The sequence below is a fragment of the Artemia sp. Qi Xiang Cuo genome, chromosome 17 (genome assembly GCF_049724085.1).
Source record: "Artemia sp. Qi Xiang Cuo chromosome 17, ASM4972408v1, whole genome shotgun sequence".
Lineage (NCBI taxonomy): Eukaryota > Metazoa > Arthropoda > Branchiopoda > Anostraca > Artemiidae > Artemia > Artemia sp. Qi Xiang Cuo.
The window spans coordinates 58,443,417-58,460,720 of NC_142810.1; the positions used below are offsets into that span (position 1 = coordinate 58,443,417).

The 17,304-nt window shown below is 35.6% G+C and overlaps 1 protein-coding gene across 1 annotated transcript in view; it reads left to right on the plus strand.

Annotated features, from left to right (window-relative positions):
• The window catches only part of scf (Calumenin B scf), a 67,531-nt gene that overhangs the window by 43,368 nt on the left and 6,859 nt on the right, over positions 1-17,304 (plus strand). The window contains exons 5-6 of the mRNA XM_089103732.1: positions 2,265-2,458; positions 14,775-14,890. Coding sequence (XP_088959858.1) covers positions 2,265-2,458; positions 14,775-14,890 — 310 coding nt within the window. The remainder of the gene's footprint in view (positions 1-2,264; positions 2,459-14,774; positions 14,891-17,304) is intronic.

Sequence of the window (17,304 nt, forward strand, 5' to 3'; positions counted from 1 at the left end):
CTACCAACAAAGATGGTCAGCCTCTTTAAAGAACTCTACAGCAGCACAGAAAGCGCCGTCTTTGTTAATGGGAAGCTTTCTTCTTCCTTCCCCATCAAAAACGGTGTACGGCAAGGTTGCGTTGCTGCACCTGAACTATATAACTGTGTCATCGATCACATTTTGAACGAGGCGCACCATTTCCACCCTTTTGGTATTAGTTATGCGGGGAGGGATTTTTCTGATGTTGATTTTTCCGACAATGTAGCCGTCCTTAGCGAAAATCTCGACCAACTTAAGTCTGCACTCGAGACGCTCTCTTCCACTGCCTCCGGATTTGGGCTACAAATCCACTGTAAGAAAACGAAGATCATGCCCATAGAAAAGACTGCATCGGGCATCATCCTTAACTGTTGCGATCAAAGGGCAAGCTGTTGATGTGGTAAGGCAGTTCACTTATCTTGGATCAATTATGTTGTCAAATGGCACACTTGACGCCGAAATCTCAGCTAGATCAGCCAAGTTAAACTCTGTATTCAGATGGCTCCTGAGAGCAGCCTTCTACAAATCGCAAATTAGTCGCCATACAAAAGCCCGAATTTACAACGCCACAGTCTCAAACAGCATGCTGTACTCTTCTGAAACATGGCCGATAACCTAGACACAGCTAAGAAAGGTCGATGCCATCCAAACTAGACACCTGCGTCGACCTGATGTTATAAATCAACGCCTCATCAACCGCAACATCGACCCAAATGAGGCCCCATCCTTAGCCCTGGACAGGCCTGCTTGGAGAAGACTGACAGCGCTTTCAACAAGTTCCCTCTACGCTGGTGACCCTGCTGAGCAAGAGTGTTAAGTCAAGTAAAGTAAGTCAAATTATTGCACTGAACAAAATTTCAATTGCCGCCTTGCGCTAGATGGCGTTGATGTTTTTTGTCGACACTAGTGCCGGTCCCCACTCTTTTAAATTACCCATACTCTTTGGCTTATTGTTTGATATACAGTCAGTCAAACTAGAAGCTAAGGGGCTTTTGGACAATTTTTTTTGTTTCTTTTTCTCTTTATGCCCTACATTTTCCCTTTTTCCCAGAATTCATATAATGTTTGATATTATGTTGTTCTTTATTTTTTTACGTATTTTATTTAGTTATATTATAAAACCTATTTTAAATCAATACTTCATTTCTTTTGTCGAATTTTTTTTTCAACTTTATTTTTGAATTTAATATACTCCTCGATTTTAAGGGAAATAAATAAAAGATTTATTTTAAAGATTTTATTTTAAAGATTTATTTTTAAAGATTTTAAAGATTTATTTACTATGAAAAAAGAAGAGAAAATATCTCTGGAAAACATTTGACAAATCTTCCTAAGGCTTTCAAAGCGTCTCCATCTCTTTCGCTACCTTTCGTCATTATTCCCCACTTTCCTTTCTACTTTTTTTCTATTGCTACCTTTTTTGTTATTCGTTTTATGGGGTTAGTAGATTTGGCAACTGAGTCACTAAGATATTCATATCAAAATCTAACTAATAGATAATCACTTTCAAGGGCAGCTAATTTTATGAATTATAAGTGAAAAACAAAATTCTTAACTTTTTGCTCGACAAAATGATTGGTATATTAAAAGTGAAACAAGCAAAGTATACCTTTCGGTGCCTTACTTATTTCCTAGTTATCTTTCCACTTTTCTCCTTAACATTTTTGCCGCTTTTATTTGTTCTGAAACACTGAATCATTCTTTTTAATGTAACAAATATATAACCAAACAATTAAATGATTCGTTTATTGGGAGTATTATGGCTTTCTTCTGATCCACACAAAAACTCGATTTGGGTGAAGCCCAGACGTCCCCTAATTTTGACATGGTGAGTCCAATGGCATAGTTAAGATATTTCAGTTTCCAATTCTCTCTGTGGTATACTAGCATCTACAAGGGGTAAAAACAAGTTGTTTAATGTTAAAATGTAGAACAGACATTTAGAATCCCAGAGTGAAGTATCTACATCAAGCAGAAAGTGGGTAACAAAGACCTGAATAAACGGATTGGGGGGAAGTTATTGTGATATCCTGTGTCTTTATTTATTTCTCCCTTTCTCAGAACGGGAAAAAGTAGTTTTTTTGCAATTCTCTCAAAAACTTAATAAAAAGGAGGTGCTAGTTTTGGGAGGAAGCGGCTGAAATCACGCCATATTTCTTTTAGCCATTTTCTTTTGCTGCTTGTTTCTTGGAGTTGGTAGATTTGGCGACTGAATCCGTTGATTATTAATCAATTTTTATTAGGGATATGCAACGACGGGATAGACGAAGATGGTCAGTTGCTGATGGCGACGGTGACGATGCTTTGACAAAAGAAGAGTTTGTCAGCTTTTTGCATCCAGAAGATGTTCCTCAAATGCACGACATTGTCATTCTAGAAACTATGGAAGATATTGACAAAGACAAAGATGGGAAAATATCCCAGGAAGAATATATTGGTAATTGGGAAAAGGGTTTTTCTTATCGTTGTTTGATCGCATCACTGAGTGGCGAGACTTCTTCTGGCTGTGCTAACCTGCCGCAAATATTAAAGCTAAAACTAACCTCGAATATTTTTGCAATATAGGGGGAGGGGATTGGTAGTGTAGTTTTGAAAAAAATGTTTTAATTTTTCAAAAAAGTAGCGCAACTTTTTTCCAAGTCTATTAACATTTTACGATTATTCTAAATGTTTGACCTTTTAGATTAATCAAAATAATTAGTTTAGATAAAATTAATTATAATAAGTAATTAAATTGTAATAAGTAAATTAATAACTAAAATTAATTAGTCTTTTTTTTTTACATATTTTGCGGATGACATTGCCATCACCCTTTCTAGTCAAACATTGGAGGATTTTATGGTGAAGTTCAACAGGGTTTTTAAGTCATTTAATCCGTTTACAAGCTTAAGTCTTCTTACAGTTAACGATAATAAACGAATTTAATTGTATATAGGAGAGTTGAAAGTCTGGCAAATATTGATAAAAAGGTGTTTTTAAATGGTAAAGCTTAGGTGAATGAGGTATGTTGCTTAGGTTTCTCCCTTGATGGCAGCATATCATAATTTTAGATAAAATTTAGATTAAATTAGATAAAATTAAATTTTTGATCCATCATAAGAATTTAAAATCTGTAAATTTTGTATTTCGTTCCATGGTCTCGCTATACTGCTAGAGGTGCTCGAGATTTGTATTCTTATTACAGCCATATTACGGATTTTATCCCTTGTGAAGGATGCACTTTTGTGAGAAACCTACAGATTTAGCTTTTACTGAAAGAGCAGGATATTTATATCTTTGAGTTCGCTAGTTTCAGATACATCGAGCAAATGCTAAAGCTCAAATTAACTCGAAATATTTTTTAAGATGTGGTGATGACTGGTGGCGTGGTTTTAGAAGAATGTTTAAATTTTTCAAAAATTAGCAACGCATTTATTTCCAAATGTTGCTGCATTTTACATTTTTGTAAATTTTTATCTTCTAGGGTATTGGAGCTAAAGTCTCCCATAAAAAGAATTTTAAATTTAAAAATTTGATTCGATCCTCGGTACCTCTATACTGCCTGAGGCGCTTGGGTTTTTGTTCTTGTTACACCCATTGTATTGTTTATATTTTCTTTGAAATTCGATGCAGAGGGCATTTTGGCAACAAGTCTATAACTCGCGTGTGCTAAAAGAGCAGTGTTTTGGGGTTTTTGTACTAAAAGAGCAGCATTTATGTTTTTTTGTACTAAAAGAGCAGTATTTTGGGGTTTTTTTTACTAAAGGAGCAGCATTTTTGGGTTTTTGTACTAAAAGAGCAGCATTTTTGGGTTCATATCGGTATCAATATATCGTCATCCCTCTAAGTTGTGCTCTGGTATAAAAATTTGATATCGACAGAAAAAAAATTTCAATATCGATGTATCGACGTTATGTCTCAACAATATACCGTCTTTCAGATATATCGATAGTTTAAGATATATCGAGTGACCGAGCAGAATTGTAATATTACTTCAACTTTCTTCCATAGAATTATATACGCTTACTTAAAAATAAGAAAATTTTCTTGTTTTTTCATTTCTAATGTGTTTTTAATCCAAGAAGATGTAAAGCAAATTTCAAGATATAATTTGGTAGATGGATAAATTATAAACTCGGCTATCGATTGATATCGAAATTGTCCTTCTACATTGCAACATTAAGATATAAGGACATCAGAAAAATAAAACGCCAAGTTGCACAAGGAACAAAAAGTCTTAAAGCGCGATATTGCTCTTCAATATTATATTTTCCATATTATATTATTATATTTTCTATATCTTTGCTGTTTAAAACAATTCGCTCCTTTACCTTAATGCTCATTATATTTTTTTAATGGATATGCATTATATTAAAAAATGCCAAAAAACACCAAACGCTAGATGGTGTTGGTAATTTTTTTTCATTTATTTTTTGTGCATTTAATTTTTGACAATATTATTTTTTTTGCTGCTACAAAATGTGTTGGACCCTTTACCTTAAAGCTCTTTTTATATGATCGTATATCATGTTCTCCTATGTTACAGCACAAACTTTTACATTAACAAGCTTTAACACAAGCTTTCCGATGTCGGTCAATATTATATTTTCTTTGTTCTAATATTTTCCACGCCTTCATCTTAAAGCTCATTATACTTTTAAATGATTATTTTTTCGTTCTCTGATGCTTAGTGTGTTTTTTTTTATTATTTTTATTTTACTTATGACCAAGTTCGTATCCGATTTTCATCATTATTATTGTTCTACTGTATAAAATGTTACACTCGTTTACGTTAACGTAACGTTAACTCGTTACGTTATTATAATGTTTTTAAATTAACATTTTTTATTTCCGCGCACATTCAGTGGATTTTAATTCGAATTTTGTTACGCTCAAGATAAAGTGCTAAATATCAGACAACCTTTAATTTTTCTTTGTCCTGCTATTAGAAGATATGTTGCCTTTTTCCGTTGATGATTTAGGTTCTTGTGAGTTTAAATAGTCCCGAACTGAGATCTTTGTGGATGCGATCTAAATAACTTAGTCAGTTATAAAAATAATCTTAATAATAATAATAATAATAAACTAAATAATGAAGGACGTATGCAACCTTAAATAGGGCGTTCCTTTAATTTTTGAGTAAATAAATATCTAAAGAACTAATTTATATATGGCAGAGATTTTATTTACGAATGTTTAGCACGTCAACGGGGATGTTTAATGACACAGGTTTTGGGGGGCTCATGTGCCATGTTGATGTTCAGAAATTTCAAAGAAAAATTATAGGTTTTTTTGCATTTCCATGAAGAATAACGAAGAGTTTGTCCGATTTATTCTTTTTTTCGAAAAATGCCAAACATTACAAATACTTGAGAAGCAGCAAAAGCATAACGATAGCTTACTTTCATACGTAGCCGTGGGCTAATTACCTGCAAAAAAAGAGTTTATGCTAAGTCTTAATGGGGCGGATATCATCATGGAGCTTAAAATTTCCCTACACTTATCCTTTTTTCGTTTTTATTTAATACACCTTTTATGTACATCCTCTACCTTTAGATTTATCAAAAATTTAAATTGACATGTGGATTAAAAGGAATTTAATTACATTCGTTGTATATTTTTTTTACAGAAAAAATTATAGTTAGAAGAAAAAGGATTATATTCTCTATGTTTATATGTTAATTAAAAAAAAAACTTTACGAAAAATAAGTTTTTCAAAGAAAAGTAAAGGCCATTTTAAACTTAAGCTCAGGAGATACAAATACCTGTTAAAATTCAAACTCAAAATGACAAGAAATTACTATTAAAGAATAAATGATACTCAAAACGAACAGAAATTAAATAAACAAGCATAGCAAAGAAACATACAAGTAATAATATAAATGAATAAATAGATGTTAAAGCAAGGAATGCTTGGACTGAACATGAAGATCAATATTAAAATTAAAAAGGGTATTTCTTTATCAAAGCATAAATGAAACTTAAAGTTGGCATAAATTAAATATATAGCCAATTCCAAAAAGCATGCAATATATATTAATGTAAATTAATAAACAAACCTTAGAACGGGGAAGGCTTGGACTGAATACATAAATCAACTTAGCAACGAATAAAAGTGGCTACAAGCAAGAACTTTGTCATCGTATTACGGCAGAAGCCTCAAACCTACAGCGTCATTGGTGCTTTACTGAAAACAACTCTTTGAAATATTTTCACTTTTATAACTTTAAGAAATCAAAAATTAATTATGATTTTAGGGAATAAATATCAGCATATGTATATTAAATTGACAATGTACATTTTTTTTCAGTAGACTCATTTGAATTTTTTTTCAGTAAAATACAAATTATATCCTGGCTTTTAGAAAGCATGGGGGTTTTGAAACCTACTCATATTAATTTATGCTCTTTTTGAATTTGAGTCTAACGTTTATTTTAATTTTAGTTCGTCTTGGGTTTCATTTATTTATTGAAACTGATTTGGGGTATTTGTATGCTTGGTAGATTATATGATAGTCCGGACGCCAGGTGTTGAAAATGTGAACCATACCACGACGGAATGAGGCTGCTACGAAAATTAGCCGACCCTCCACCCCCTAAATTGACCATGCGAATTCAAAAATACCAATGGCACTTGCTTGCGAGTGGTGGAACACTCCGAAACTTCACATTTTATTATATTTTGGGGCTCCATGCAAGAAAATGCATGTTCCACAAAGTTTGAGGTGCAGTTTTCCGCTCAAATAGAAATGCTTAGAAGCCAGAGAATGTTTTCATAACAAACTAACACGATTAATTACAAAAAATGGCAGAGTTAAAAAAAATGGCAGAACTATATAAGTCTTGAACAGTCTTGGAAAGTATAAACAAAATCAAATTGAATATTAGATATTTAATGATATTAATTGTTGACAGATCCATCAATTCAAGATTGTTTTTCACTGTAATTTTTATTTTCATTTTCAATGCTGTAAGAACTGGAAAATAATAAATTTGTAATATACGAGTAATTCGTTTTCAGTGAAGCACCAGTGACGCAGAAGGCTTTAGGTTTTTACAGTTAAAGAAGGGGGCAGTATCCAAATTTTGCTTGTAGTGAAACTATATTTGTCTTGACTAATCTTGAAAACAACTAATAAATTAAACTGAATATTTGATGCATAATGATATTAACTGCTAAAAGCTCATCAGTTCAAAATTTTACTGTAATTTTAATATTTATTTTCAATATTAAGTACAAAAGAAAACTTTTGTAATATAATTCGTTTTCAGTAAAGCGCCAATGACGCAGTAGGTTTTAGGCCTCTGCAGTGAGACAAGGCCCAAACTCTTGTTTGTAGTTACTTTTATTCGATTCCAAAATCATTTGCATATTCAATTTAAGTTTTACTCGTTTGGAGGTATTTTTATTCATTTATATTAATATATATTGTATGTTTGTTCGCATTGATTGTTATTTAATTTCTGTTTGTTTTAAGTTTCATTTATACTTTAATAGCAAAATATTTGTTTTCGTTTTAAGCTTGATTTTCATATTCAATCTAAGCATTACTCGCTTTCAGATCTATTTATTCATTTATATTATTACTTGTTGTGTGTTTTTTGCTATGATTGTTTATTTAATTTCTGTTCGTTTTGGGTTTCAGTTATTCTTTAATAGTAATTTCTGGTCGTTTTGAGTTTGAATTGTAACAGGTATTTGTATCTCCTGAGCTTAAGTTTAAAATGGCCTTTACTTTTCTTTGAAAAACTTTTTTTTCGGAATTTTTTTTTTTTAATTAATTTATGTTCTTTTTTGATTGCAAAAAGTTTCAGGTTTTTATGACAATGGGGGCGGGGGGGTGCTTACGGGCGAAGTAGGCGGGCCTGTAAAAATCGGATCTAAAACTTTAAATTGATATCGAATGAGACTATTTTTAAACTCTATACGATAACCTCTTGATAAAAACCTAATATGTTAACAATAGACAGCTTGCATAACTTGTGGACAGCGATTGACAACAATGAATGGATTGAAAAAATAGCTCCAATAAGGGGGTTTAGACCATTTCACTTGCTGAAACAAAGGGATCACGATTGTTTGGAATTGACCTTAATAGGAATTTGTGTGCCAAAGCAATTTTGCATCTATCACAGAGTATATATTTTAACGTTATAATTGGATAATTATAATAGATTTCTTATATGTTCTTCCTATACAAAACCCCTTTCCACTAGTTATAAACCCCCCTTAAAAAGATATGCCACAGCGTATAACTTACAATGCCTATCCCTGGGCCCTGGTGGGCTGTGTCCACACCGGAGTTTTTTGTTATCAGAACTTTGAACTATTTTAACAAAATGTATATCTAAAAAGTTTTATCTGATGCATTTAGGGTGTGGAGGAGGGAGAGGGGCTAATTGCCCTTCAATCTCTTTTGACTCTTAAAAAGTGAACAAGAACTTTCAATTTTCAATCAAATGAGCCCTCTCTAAAGTTTATTCGAGCACCCCTGCCATAAGAAATAATATGAGGGATTCGGAGAATCCTTAAATTACAACCCTTGCCCTGGGGGCTTTGGGGGAGTTGTAATCCTCAAAGACATAATTTCCAGAACTTAAAACTACGTTTAATAAAACGGCAGTCTTAAAATTTCGATCGGATATGTTTGGGGAAAAGGTGGACATGATAGCGGGGTTAATTGACCTTAAATCACCTTCGACTATTACAAAGGGCACTAGCCCTCGGAATTTCCAATTGAATGAGCCTTTTTTGAAGTTTCTACGACATCGCCTTCTATAAAAACCTTATATGCCCCCAGGGCATAACTTAAAACCCTTGCCCTGAGGGTTATGGGGAATGATGGGCGTGGGTGGGGGCTAGTTGCCCTCCAATCACTTTCAACTATTAAAAGGGTACTAGCCCTTTGAATTTCCAATTGAATCTGCCTGTTTTGAAGTTTCTACGACAACGCCTTCTATAAAAAACCTTATATGCCCCCAGGGCATAACTTAAAACTCTTGCCCTGACGGTTGTGGGGGAGTGTCCTCTCCCACAACATATTTTCTACCTGAAACTCAACTAAACTGAACAAAATGGCTATATCAAAAGCCTGATTGGATGTGTTTGGGGAAATGATGGGCGTGGAGGGGGGGGCTAGTTGCCCTCCAATCACTTTCGAATATTAAAAAGAGCACTAGCCCTTTAATTTACAATCGAATGAGCCTGTTTTGAAGTTTCTATGACAACGCCTTCTATAAAAACCTTATATGCCCCATGGGCATAACTTAAAACCCTTGCCCTGAGGGTTTTGGGGGAGTTTCCTCCTCAAAAATATATTTTCTAACTGGAAATCAACTAAGCTGAACAAAAATGGCTATCTCAAAATTTTGGTTGGATGTGTTTGGGGAAATGATGGGTGTTGGGGAGGGGGCTAGTAACCCTCCAATCACTTTTGACTATTAAAAAAGGCACTAGCCCTTTGAATTTTCAATCGAATGAGCCTGTTTTGAAGTTTCTACTACAACGCCTTCTATAAAACCTTATATGCCCCCAGAGCATAACTTAAAGCCCTTGCCCTGAAGGCTCTGGGGGAGTGTCCTCCTCAAAAATATATTTTCTATCTGAAAATCAACCACGCTGAACAAAACGGCTATCTCAAAATTTCGGTTGGATGCGCTTGTGGGAATGATGGGCGGCTGGGGGGGGGCCTAGTTGCTCTCCAATCACTTTCGACTATTAAAAAGGGCACTATCCCTTTGAATTTCCAATCGAATGAGCCTTTTTTGAAGTTTCTACGACAACGGCTTCTATAAAAACCTTATATGCCCTCCAGGGCACATCTTAAAACCCTTGCCCTGAAGGTTCTGGTGGAGTGTCCTCCTCAAAAACATATTTTCTATCTGGAAATAAACTACGCTGAACAAAATGGCTATCTCAAAATTTTGATTGGATGTGTGTGGGGAAATCAGGGGCTTGGGGGGGGGCTAGTTGCCCTCCAATCACTTTTGACTATTAAAAAGGGCACTTGTCCTTTAATTTCCAATCGAATGAGCCTGTTTGAAGTTTCTACGACAACGCCTTTTATAAAAACCTTATATGCCCCCAGGGCATAACTTAAAACCCTTGCCCTGAGGGTTTTGGGGGAGTGTTCTCCTCAAAAATATATTTTCTTTCTGGAAATCAACTACGCCGAACAAAATGGCTATCTGAAAATTTTGATTGGATGTGTTTGGGGAAATGATGGCAATCGGGGGGGGGGAGGGGGCTAGTTACACTCCAATCACTTTCGACTGTTAAAAAGGGCACTAGCTCTTTAATTTCCAATCGACTGAGCCTGTTTTGAAGTTTCTACGACAACGCCTTCTATAAAAACCTTATGGGCCCCCAGGGCATAACTTAAAACCCTTGCCCAGAGGGTTGTGGGGGAGTTTCCTCCTTAAAAATGTATTTTCTATCTGGTAATCAACTACACTGAACAAAATGGCTATCTCAAAAGTTTGATTGGATGTGTTAGGGGAAATGTTGGGTTGGGGGGGGGGCTAGTTGCATTCTAATCACTTCCGACTATTAAAAAGGGCAATAGCCCTTTAATTTCCAATCGAATGAGCCTGTTTTGAAGTTTCTACGACAATGCCTTCTATAAAAACCTTATGTGCCCCCAGGGCATAACTTAAAACCCTTGCCCAGAGAGTTGTGGGGGAGTTTCCTCCTTAAAAATATATTTTCTTTCTGGAAATCAACTACGCTGAACAAAATGGCTATCTCAAAATTTTGATTGGATGTGTTTGGAGGAATGATGGGCGTGGGGGGGGGGGCTAGTTGCCATCCAATCACTTTAGACAATTAAAAAGGGAACTAGCTCTTTGAATTTCCAATCGAATGAGCCGTTTTTGAAGTTTCTTCGACAACGTCTTCTATAAAAACTTTATATGCCCCCAGGGCATAACTTAAAACCCTTGCCTTGAGGGTTGTGAGTGAGTGTCCTCCTCAATAATATATTTTATATCTGGAAATAAACTAAGCTGATCAAAATGGTTATTTCAAAATTTTGATTGGATGTGTTTGGGGAAATGATGGGCGTGGGGGGGGGAGGGGGCTAGTTACACTCCAATCACTTTCGACTATTTAAAAGGGCACTAGCCCTTTAATTTCCAATCGAATCAGCCTGTTTTGAAGTTTCTACGACAACGCCTTCTATAAAAACCTTATATGCCCCCAGGGCATAACTTAAAACCCTTGCCCTGAGGGTTGTGGGGGAGCTTCCTCCTCAAAAACATATTTTCTATCTGGAATTTAACTACGCTGAACAAAATGGCTATCTCAAAATTTTGATTGGATGTGTTTTGGGGAATGATGGGCGTTGGGGGGGGGGCTAGTTGCCCTCCAATCATTTTCGACTATTAAAAAGAGCACTAGAACTCTCGATTTCCAATCGAATGAGCCCCCTTTGAAGTTTCTATGACGACCCCTTCTGTATGAAGTGCCTCTGGGAAAAAAATAAATACATAATCAGAGGCAACGCTACAGCGTTGCCCTATAGTAAAGGACATACGGCTCCAATGTTTTATTATTATTTATTTTTATTTTTTTCCCAGAGGCACTTCATATGGAAGAGATCGTCGTAGAAACTTTAAAGGGGGCTCATTCGATGGGAAATCGAGAGTTCTAGTGCCCTTTTTAATAGTCGAAAATGATTGGAGGGCAACTACCCCCCACGCCCACTATTCCCCCAAACACATCCAATCAAAATTTTGAGATAGCGATTTTGTTCAGCGTAGTTGATTTCAAGATAGAAATTATATTTTTGAGGAGGACACTCCCCCGCAACACTCAAGGCAAGGCTTTCAAGTTATACCCTGGGGGCATATAAGGTTTTCAAAGATGGCGTTGTCATCGAAACTTCAAAACAGGCTCTATCGTCTGGAAATTAAAGGGATAGTGCCATTTTTTATAGTTGAAAGGGATCGGAGGGCAACTGCCCCCCCCCCCCACGCCCATCATTTCCCCAAACACATCCAATCAAAATTTTGAGATAGCCATTTTGTTCAGCGTAGTTGATTTCCAGATAGAAAATATGTTTTGGAGGAGGACACTCCCCCAGAACCTTCAGGGCAACTGTTTTAAGATATGCCCTGGGGGCATATAAGGTTTTTATAGAAGGCGTTGTCGTAGAAACTTCAAAACAGGCTCATTCTATTGGAAATTAAAGGGCTAGTGCCCTTTTTAATAGTCGTACGTGTTTGGAGGGCAGCTAGCCCCCCCCCCCCTACGTCCATCACTTCCCCAAACACATCCAATCAAACTTTTCAGATAGCCATTTTGTTCAGTGTAGCTGATTTCCAGATAGAAAATATGTTTATGAGGAGGACACTCCCCCAGAACCCTCGGCAAGAGTTTTAAGTTGTGCACTGGGGGCATATAAGGTTTTTATAGAAGTCGTTGTCGTAGAAACTTCAAAACAGGCATATTCAATTGGAAATTCAAAGGGTTAGTGCCCTTTTTAATAGTCGAAAGGGATTGGAGGGCATCTTGCCCCCCCCCCCCACGCCCATCATTCCCCCAAACACATCCAATCAAAATTTTGAGATAGCCATTTTGTTCAGCGTAGTTGATTTCCAGACAGAAAATATATTTTTTAGGAGAACACTACCCAAAAACCCTCAGGGAAAGTGTTTTACGTTATTCCCTGGGAGCATATAAGGTTTTTATAGAAGGCGTTGCCGTAAAAACTTCAAAAAAGGGTCATTCGACTGGAAATTCCGAGGCCTAGTGCCCTTTGTAATAGTCGAATGTCATTTGAGGGCAACTAACCTCCCTCTCACGCCCACCTTTTCCCCAAACACCTCCAATCAAAATTTTAAAACAGCTATTTTATTAAACGTAGTTTTAAGTTCTGGAAATTAGGTCTTTGAGGAATATAACTCCCCCACAGCCCTCAAGACATCGGTTTTAATTTGAGAGTTTTCCAAATCCTTCACATTATTTCTTATGGAAGGATGCTCGTATAAACTTTAGTGAGGGCTCGTTTGATTTGAAATTGAAAGTTTTTGTTCACTTTTTAAGAGTCAAAAGAGATTGAACGGCAAATAGCCCCTCTCCCTCAGACACGCCCTCAATGCATCATATGCAAATTTTGAGACAGACATTTTGTTAAAATAGTTCAATGTTCTGATGACAATAACTCCGGTGTAAACACAGCCCCCCAGGACCCAAGGGTAGGCGATGCGAGTGATTCTCTGAGGTAAAACTTAATAAAGAGGTTTTATAACTTGTGGCAAGGGATTTTGTATGGGACGCACACATAGGAAATCTATTATAATTATCCAATTATAAGGTTAAATTACATACTCTGTGATACATGCAAAATTACTTTGGCACACAAAATCCTATTAAGGTCAATTCCAAACAGCCGTGATCCCTTTGTGTCAGCAAGTGAAATGGTCTAAACCCCCTTATTGGAGCTATTTTTTCAATCCATTCATTGTTGAGTCGCTGTCCACAAGCTATGCAAGCTGTATATTGTTTATATAAGTTTTTTATAAAAGAGGTAATCGTATAGACTTTGATAATAGCCTCATTCGATATAAATTGAAAGCTCTAGATCCGTTTTTTAAAGTCAAGAATAATCGAACCGTAAGCACCCCCCCCCCCTCCCATGCCAAAAAAATTGAAACTTTTTGCAATCAAAAACGAACAAAAATTAATAAAACCAACAATTCCGAAAACTAATTTTTTAAAATGAATGAAAATGTATTTCTAATCCTCACCCAAGGATAAGCTATTACCTGTTAAAATGCCATCTCTAAACCGTCAAACATTTTTGTTCAATAATAAGCAACTCACAAAACGAACGGAAATTAAGTGAGCATTTACTGCAAAAAACATGCAACAAGTAATAATGTAAATGAATAAATAGATCTTAAAGCGAATAATGCATAGATTGAATATGAAAATATAGCTTAAAACGAAAACAAGTATTTTTCTATTAAAGTAAAAATGAAACTTAAAACGAACAGATATTAAATAAACAATCAATGCGAAAAAAGCATACAATATATATTAATGTAAATGAATAAATAAATCTTAAAACGAGTGAAATTTAAATTGAATATGCAAATCAAGTTTGAATCGAATAAAAATAACTACAAACAAGAGTTTGGGTATCGTCTCACTGCAGAAGCCTAAAACCTACTGCGTCATTGGCGCTTTACTTATATAATTAATATTATATATTTATAATTAATAATAATAAAACATTGGAGCCGTATGGCCTTTACTATAGGCAACGCTACAGCGTTGCCTCTGAAAGTCGTGACCAATAAAATACTCCGTATATTTAGGTTAATCCATCTCCTCAAATGTCTATTTTTTTCTGAAGAGATCCTGCCTTCTCCAGGACTGCTGTGGTTCACCCTTTATAGTTACCTTGGGTTTAAGGACCCTGCCTGCGGTTTGAGTAAGGTTAGTGCCGCAAGTTAAAGTCCCTGAAAGAGCTACCTCTGTTGAAAGTAAAGTCAAGGTTATTGGTAGTTCCTTGTCTTAGGTTGGGTTTTAATGGGTTTTAAATTTGATTTCGTCAGCCAGAATCCTCCTGGCCTGACTAGTATCTGACACTGCCCGACCAGTAAAGGTTTTCCTTCGGGTCAGCGTTTTGTTCGCTTGTTTCTTGGATCAAAGTAGAAAATCGGGTAGTACGGTAGCGGGTAGTACGAGATACCCGCTCCGATCTCTTTGAACCGAATGAGTATTTTTGCTAAATATTAGTGCGAGATCATATGTCCTTTTTTTTTTAGGGGATATGTACCGTGGAACCTCTGAAGAAGACGAACCTGATTGGGTTAAGAGCGAAAGAGAACAGTTCAATGTATATAGAGACCAAAACAAAGATGGTTATTTGGACCAGAATGAGGTACGCTTTCACATTTATTGTAAATTCTTATAATTTGAATTATATAATGATTAATAAATTATTAAAAATTATATAATGTAATTATATGTAAATTCATTGATATAACCTAAATTGTCATGGATATCTGAAAAGTTTATTGAAGAAGAGGGGAAAGGGGGGTGGAGGATACCTGAAAGGTCTTAGAAAAAAGTATGTAATAACACAATAAACGTTCAAATGAGGATAAGTCTATTTATTTAGATAGTGAAATTTGTTTCACTGTTTAAATAAATGGACTTATCCCCGTTTGAATGTTTATTTGTTCGTCATAGAAAGGCAGTGTGGTCTGGGAAAAACATACCTAATTTAAGGTATTGCACCGAGGATGTGTCGTATATATGGGGAGATGAGACCAATCAAATAAACAACTATAAATTCGACATTTCTTTTGTAATTAGAATTATCCCCCTTTGAATGTTTATTTGTTCGTCACAGAAAGGCATTGTGGTCTGGGAAAAGCATACCTAGTTTAAAATCGATAAAATGTCTCTTTTTCGATCAGAAATGGCTTGGATATTTCCTGTTTTTGTATAAAAGCAGTGCTTAACAATGAGCTAAAAAGCATCCAGACCTCTATTTTAAGCAAAATTAGGGACAATACCAAAAACGATACAATTGTTATAATCTTATCAATTATCTTACACTTGAAAGAAGAAAGATGTTGTTTTGGGCCTAACTTTGGCTGAGATGCTGTTGCAAATGGTAACTAGCTGTTGGATGTGGCCTTTCAATAAATAATACAGCCAAACTACCAATGTTGTGTTTCTTTTTCTCTCTGAAATGACATTGGATATTTTCATTCATAAAATTAAAACCATATTTTAATTTTATATGTTAATATCATATTATATTTTAAAATCATATTTTAAGATCATGTTTTAATCCAGTTTTATGTTGTGCCTCCATATGGAATTCCTGATAAGTATTGACCCTAAGCTTCAAGAGCAATTCTGTGTTGATTTCGGTGTCCCTCAAGGGTCTATCCTAGGATCTGTTTTATTCCTTATATTCATCAATGATCTTTTTATTGCTGTATCTAAACAAACTAAACGAAGTTGCTGTAGTATTTGTGATCAAAATTTTGTCCACCTAGTGGCGCAGCTCTAGATCCAGTGCTATTTGTATTTGCAGATGATAGTACTCTCGGGTGTTCAGAAATTAATAATTCTTCCCTTATCAAGAAAGTATATTCTTTTCTAGAAAGAACCTTTGCTTAGTTCGATCCAAATCGCCTTGCCCTAGCTAAATCTAGTCTACTTATTTTTTCCAGATCAGGTACTTCTTGTCCTTTGTTTCAAACTGTTTCTACCACTTATGGTGATACAACTCGTCCCCCTGATAGAAATTCTCAATTCCTAGTTATTTTATTGGACGAAAATCTTTCAAACATCACTGTGCTCTCGTGAAACTTAAGCTCTCCAGAAACCTAGAAGTTCTTTGGAAGCTTCGTCATTGCTTCCTCTTTCACTATCTCATTCAACCTTATATATACTACTGTCCAACAGTATGGCTATCAACATTCTCTTCTTTTACCTTTCCTGTTTTCAAAATATATAACAAAGCAATTAAATTAGTGTCTGAGGTGACAGACCAGCTCAGCATGAATCTATTGGATGGTCTATCCACTTACATCTTTCTTTCCTCTTGTTTTATTTTTAAGTATTTTCATGAACTCCTCCCTAATTTCTTCGAACAATTATATCTTTAAAAGTCCGAATTACGAATTGAATCTTGTATTTCTTTTCCTCTCCGATGTGACATTGATGTTTGCCTTCATAAAACCAAATTCGTAAGATCAAATTTCAATCCAATTTTATTGTGTGCCTCCTTCTACGATAGGATACGAATTTATTATGTCAAATAACAAGAATTTAATGAGACACAAAATGCTGTCGAAAAGACAATCGGTATCGGTTGGTAGCCATGGGCTTACAAGGCTCGGGTTTATTCTGGTGCCTTGTATTACACCCTGTTCTTGCCGGTTCAGGGAGCAAATCTCGATGCTTGCTCGACTCCAAGAGCTTCTTTCCAAAGGCCATTGTAAGCTGGTGTCGCCTGGCATCAAGTCTCTCTAGGCCTAGGATTTTAAGCCTATCATCATAATTCGTGAATTCCGGACCTGACATCACACGGGTAGCTCGTTTCTGCACATTCTCAAGGTTATTTCTTTGCTCTTTGCTTAGCCCCGGATGCCACACAGGGCAAGCATACTCTAAAATACTCCGAATGTGCAGTTTATAAAAATTCAACAGTGAAAATCGAGACTAAAACCGAATCGCCGAATTGTGACTAGATTACGCAACGCTATATTTGCCATCGTGGTACAATTATTTACATGACCCATCCATGACATTTTTGAGTTAAAAGTCACACCT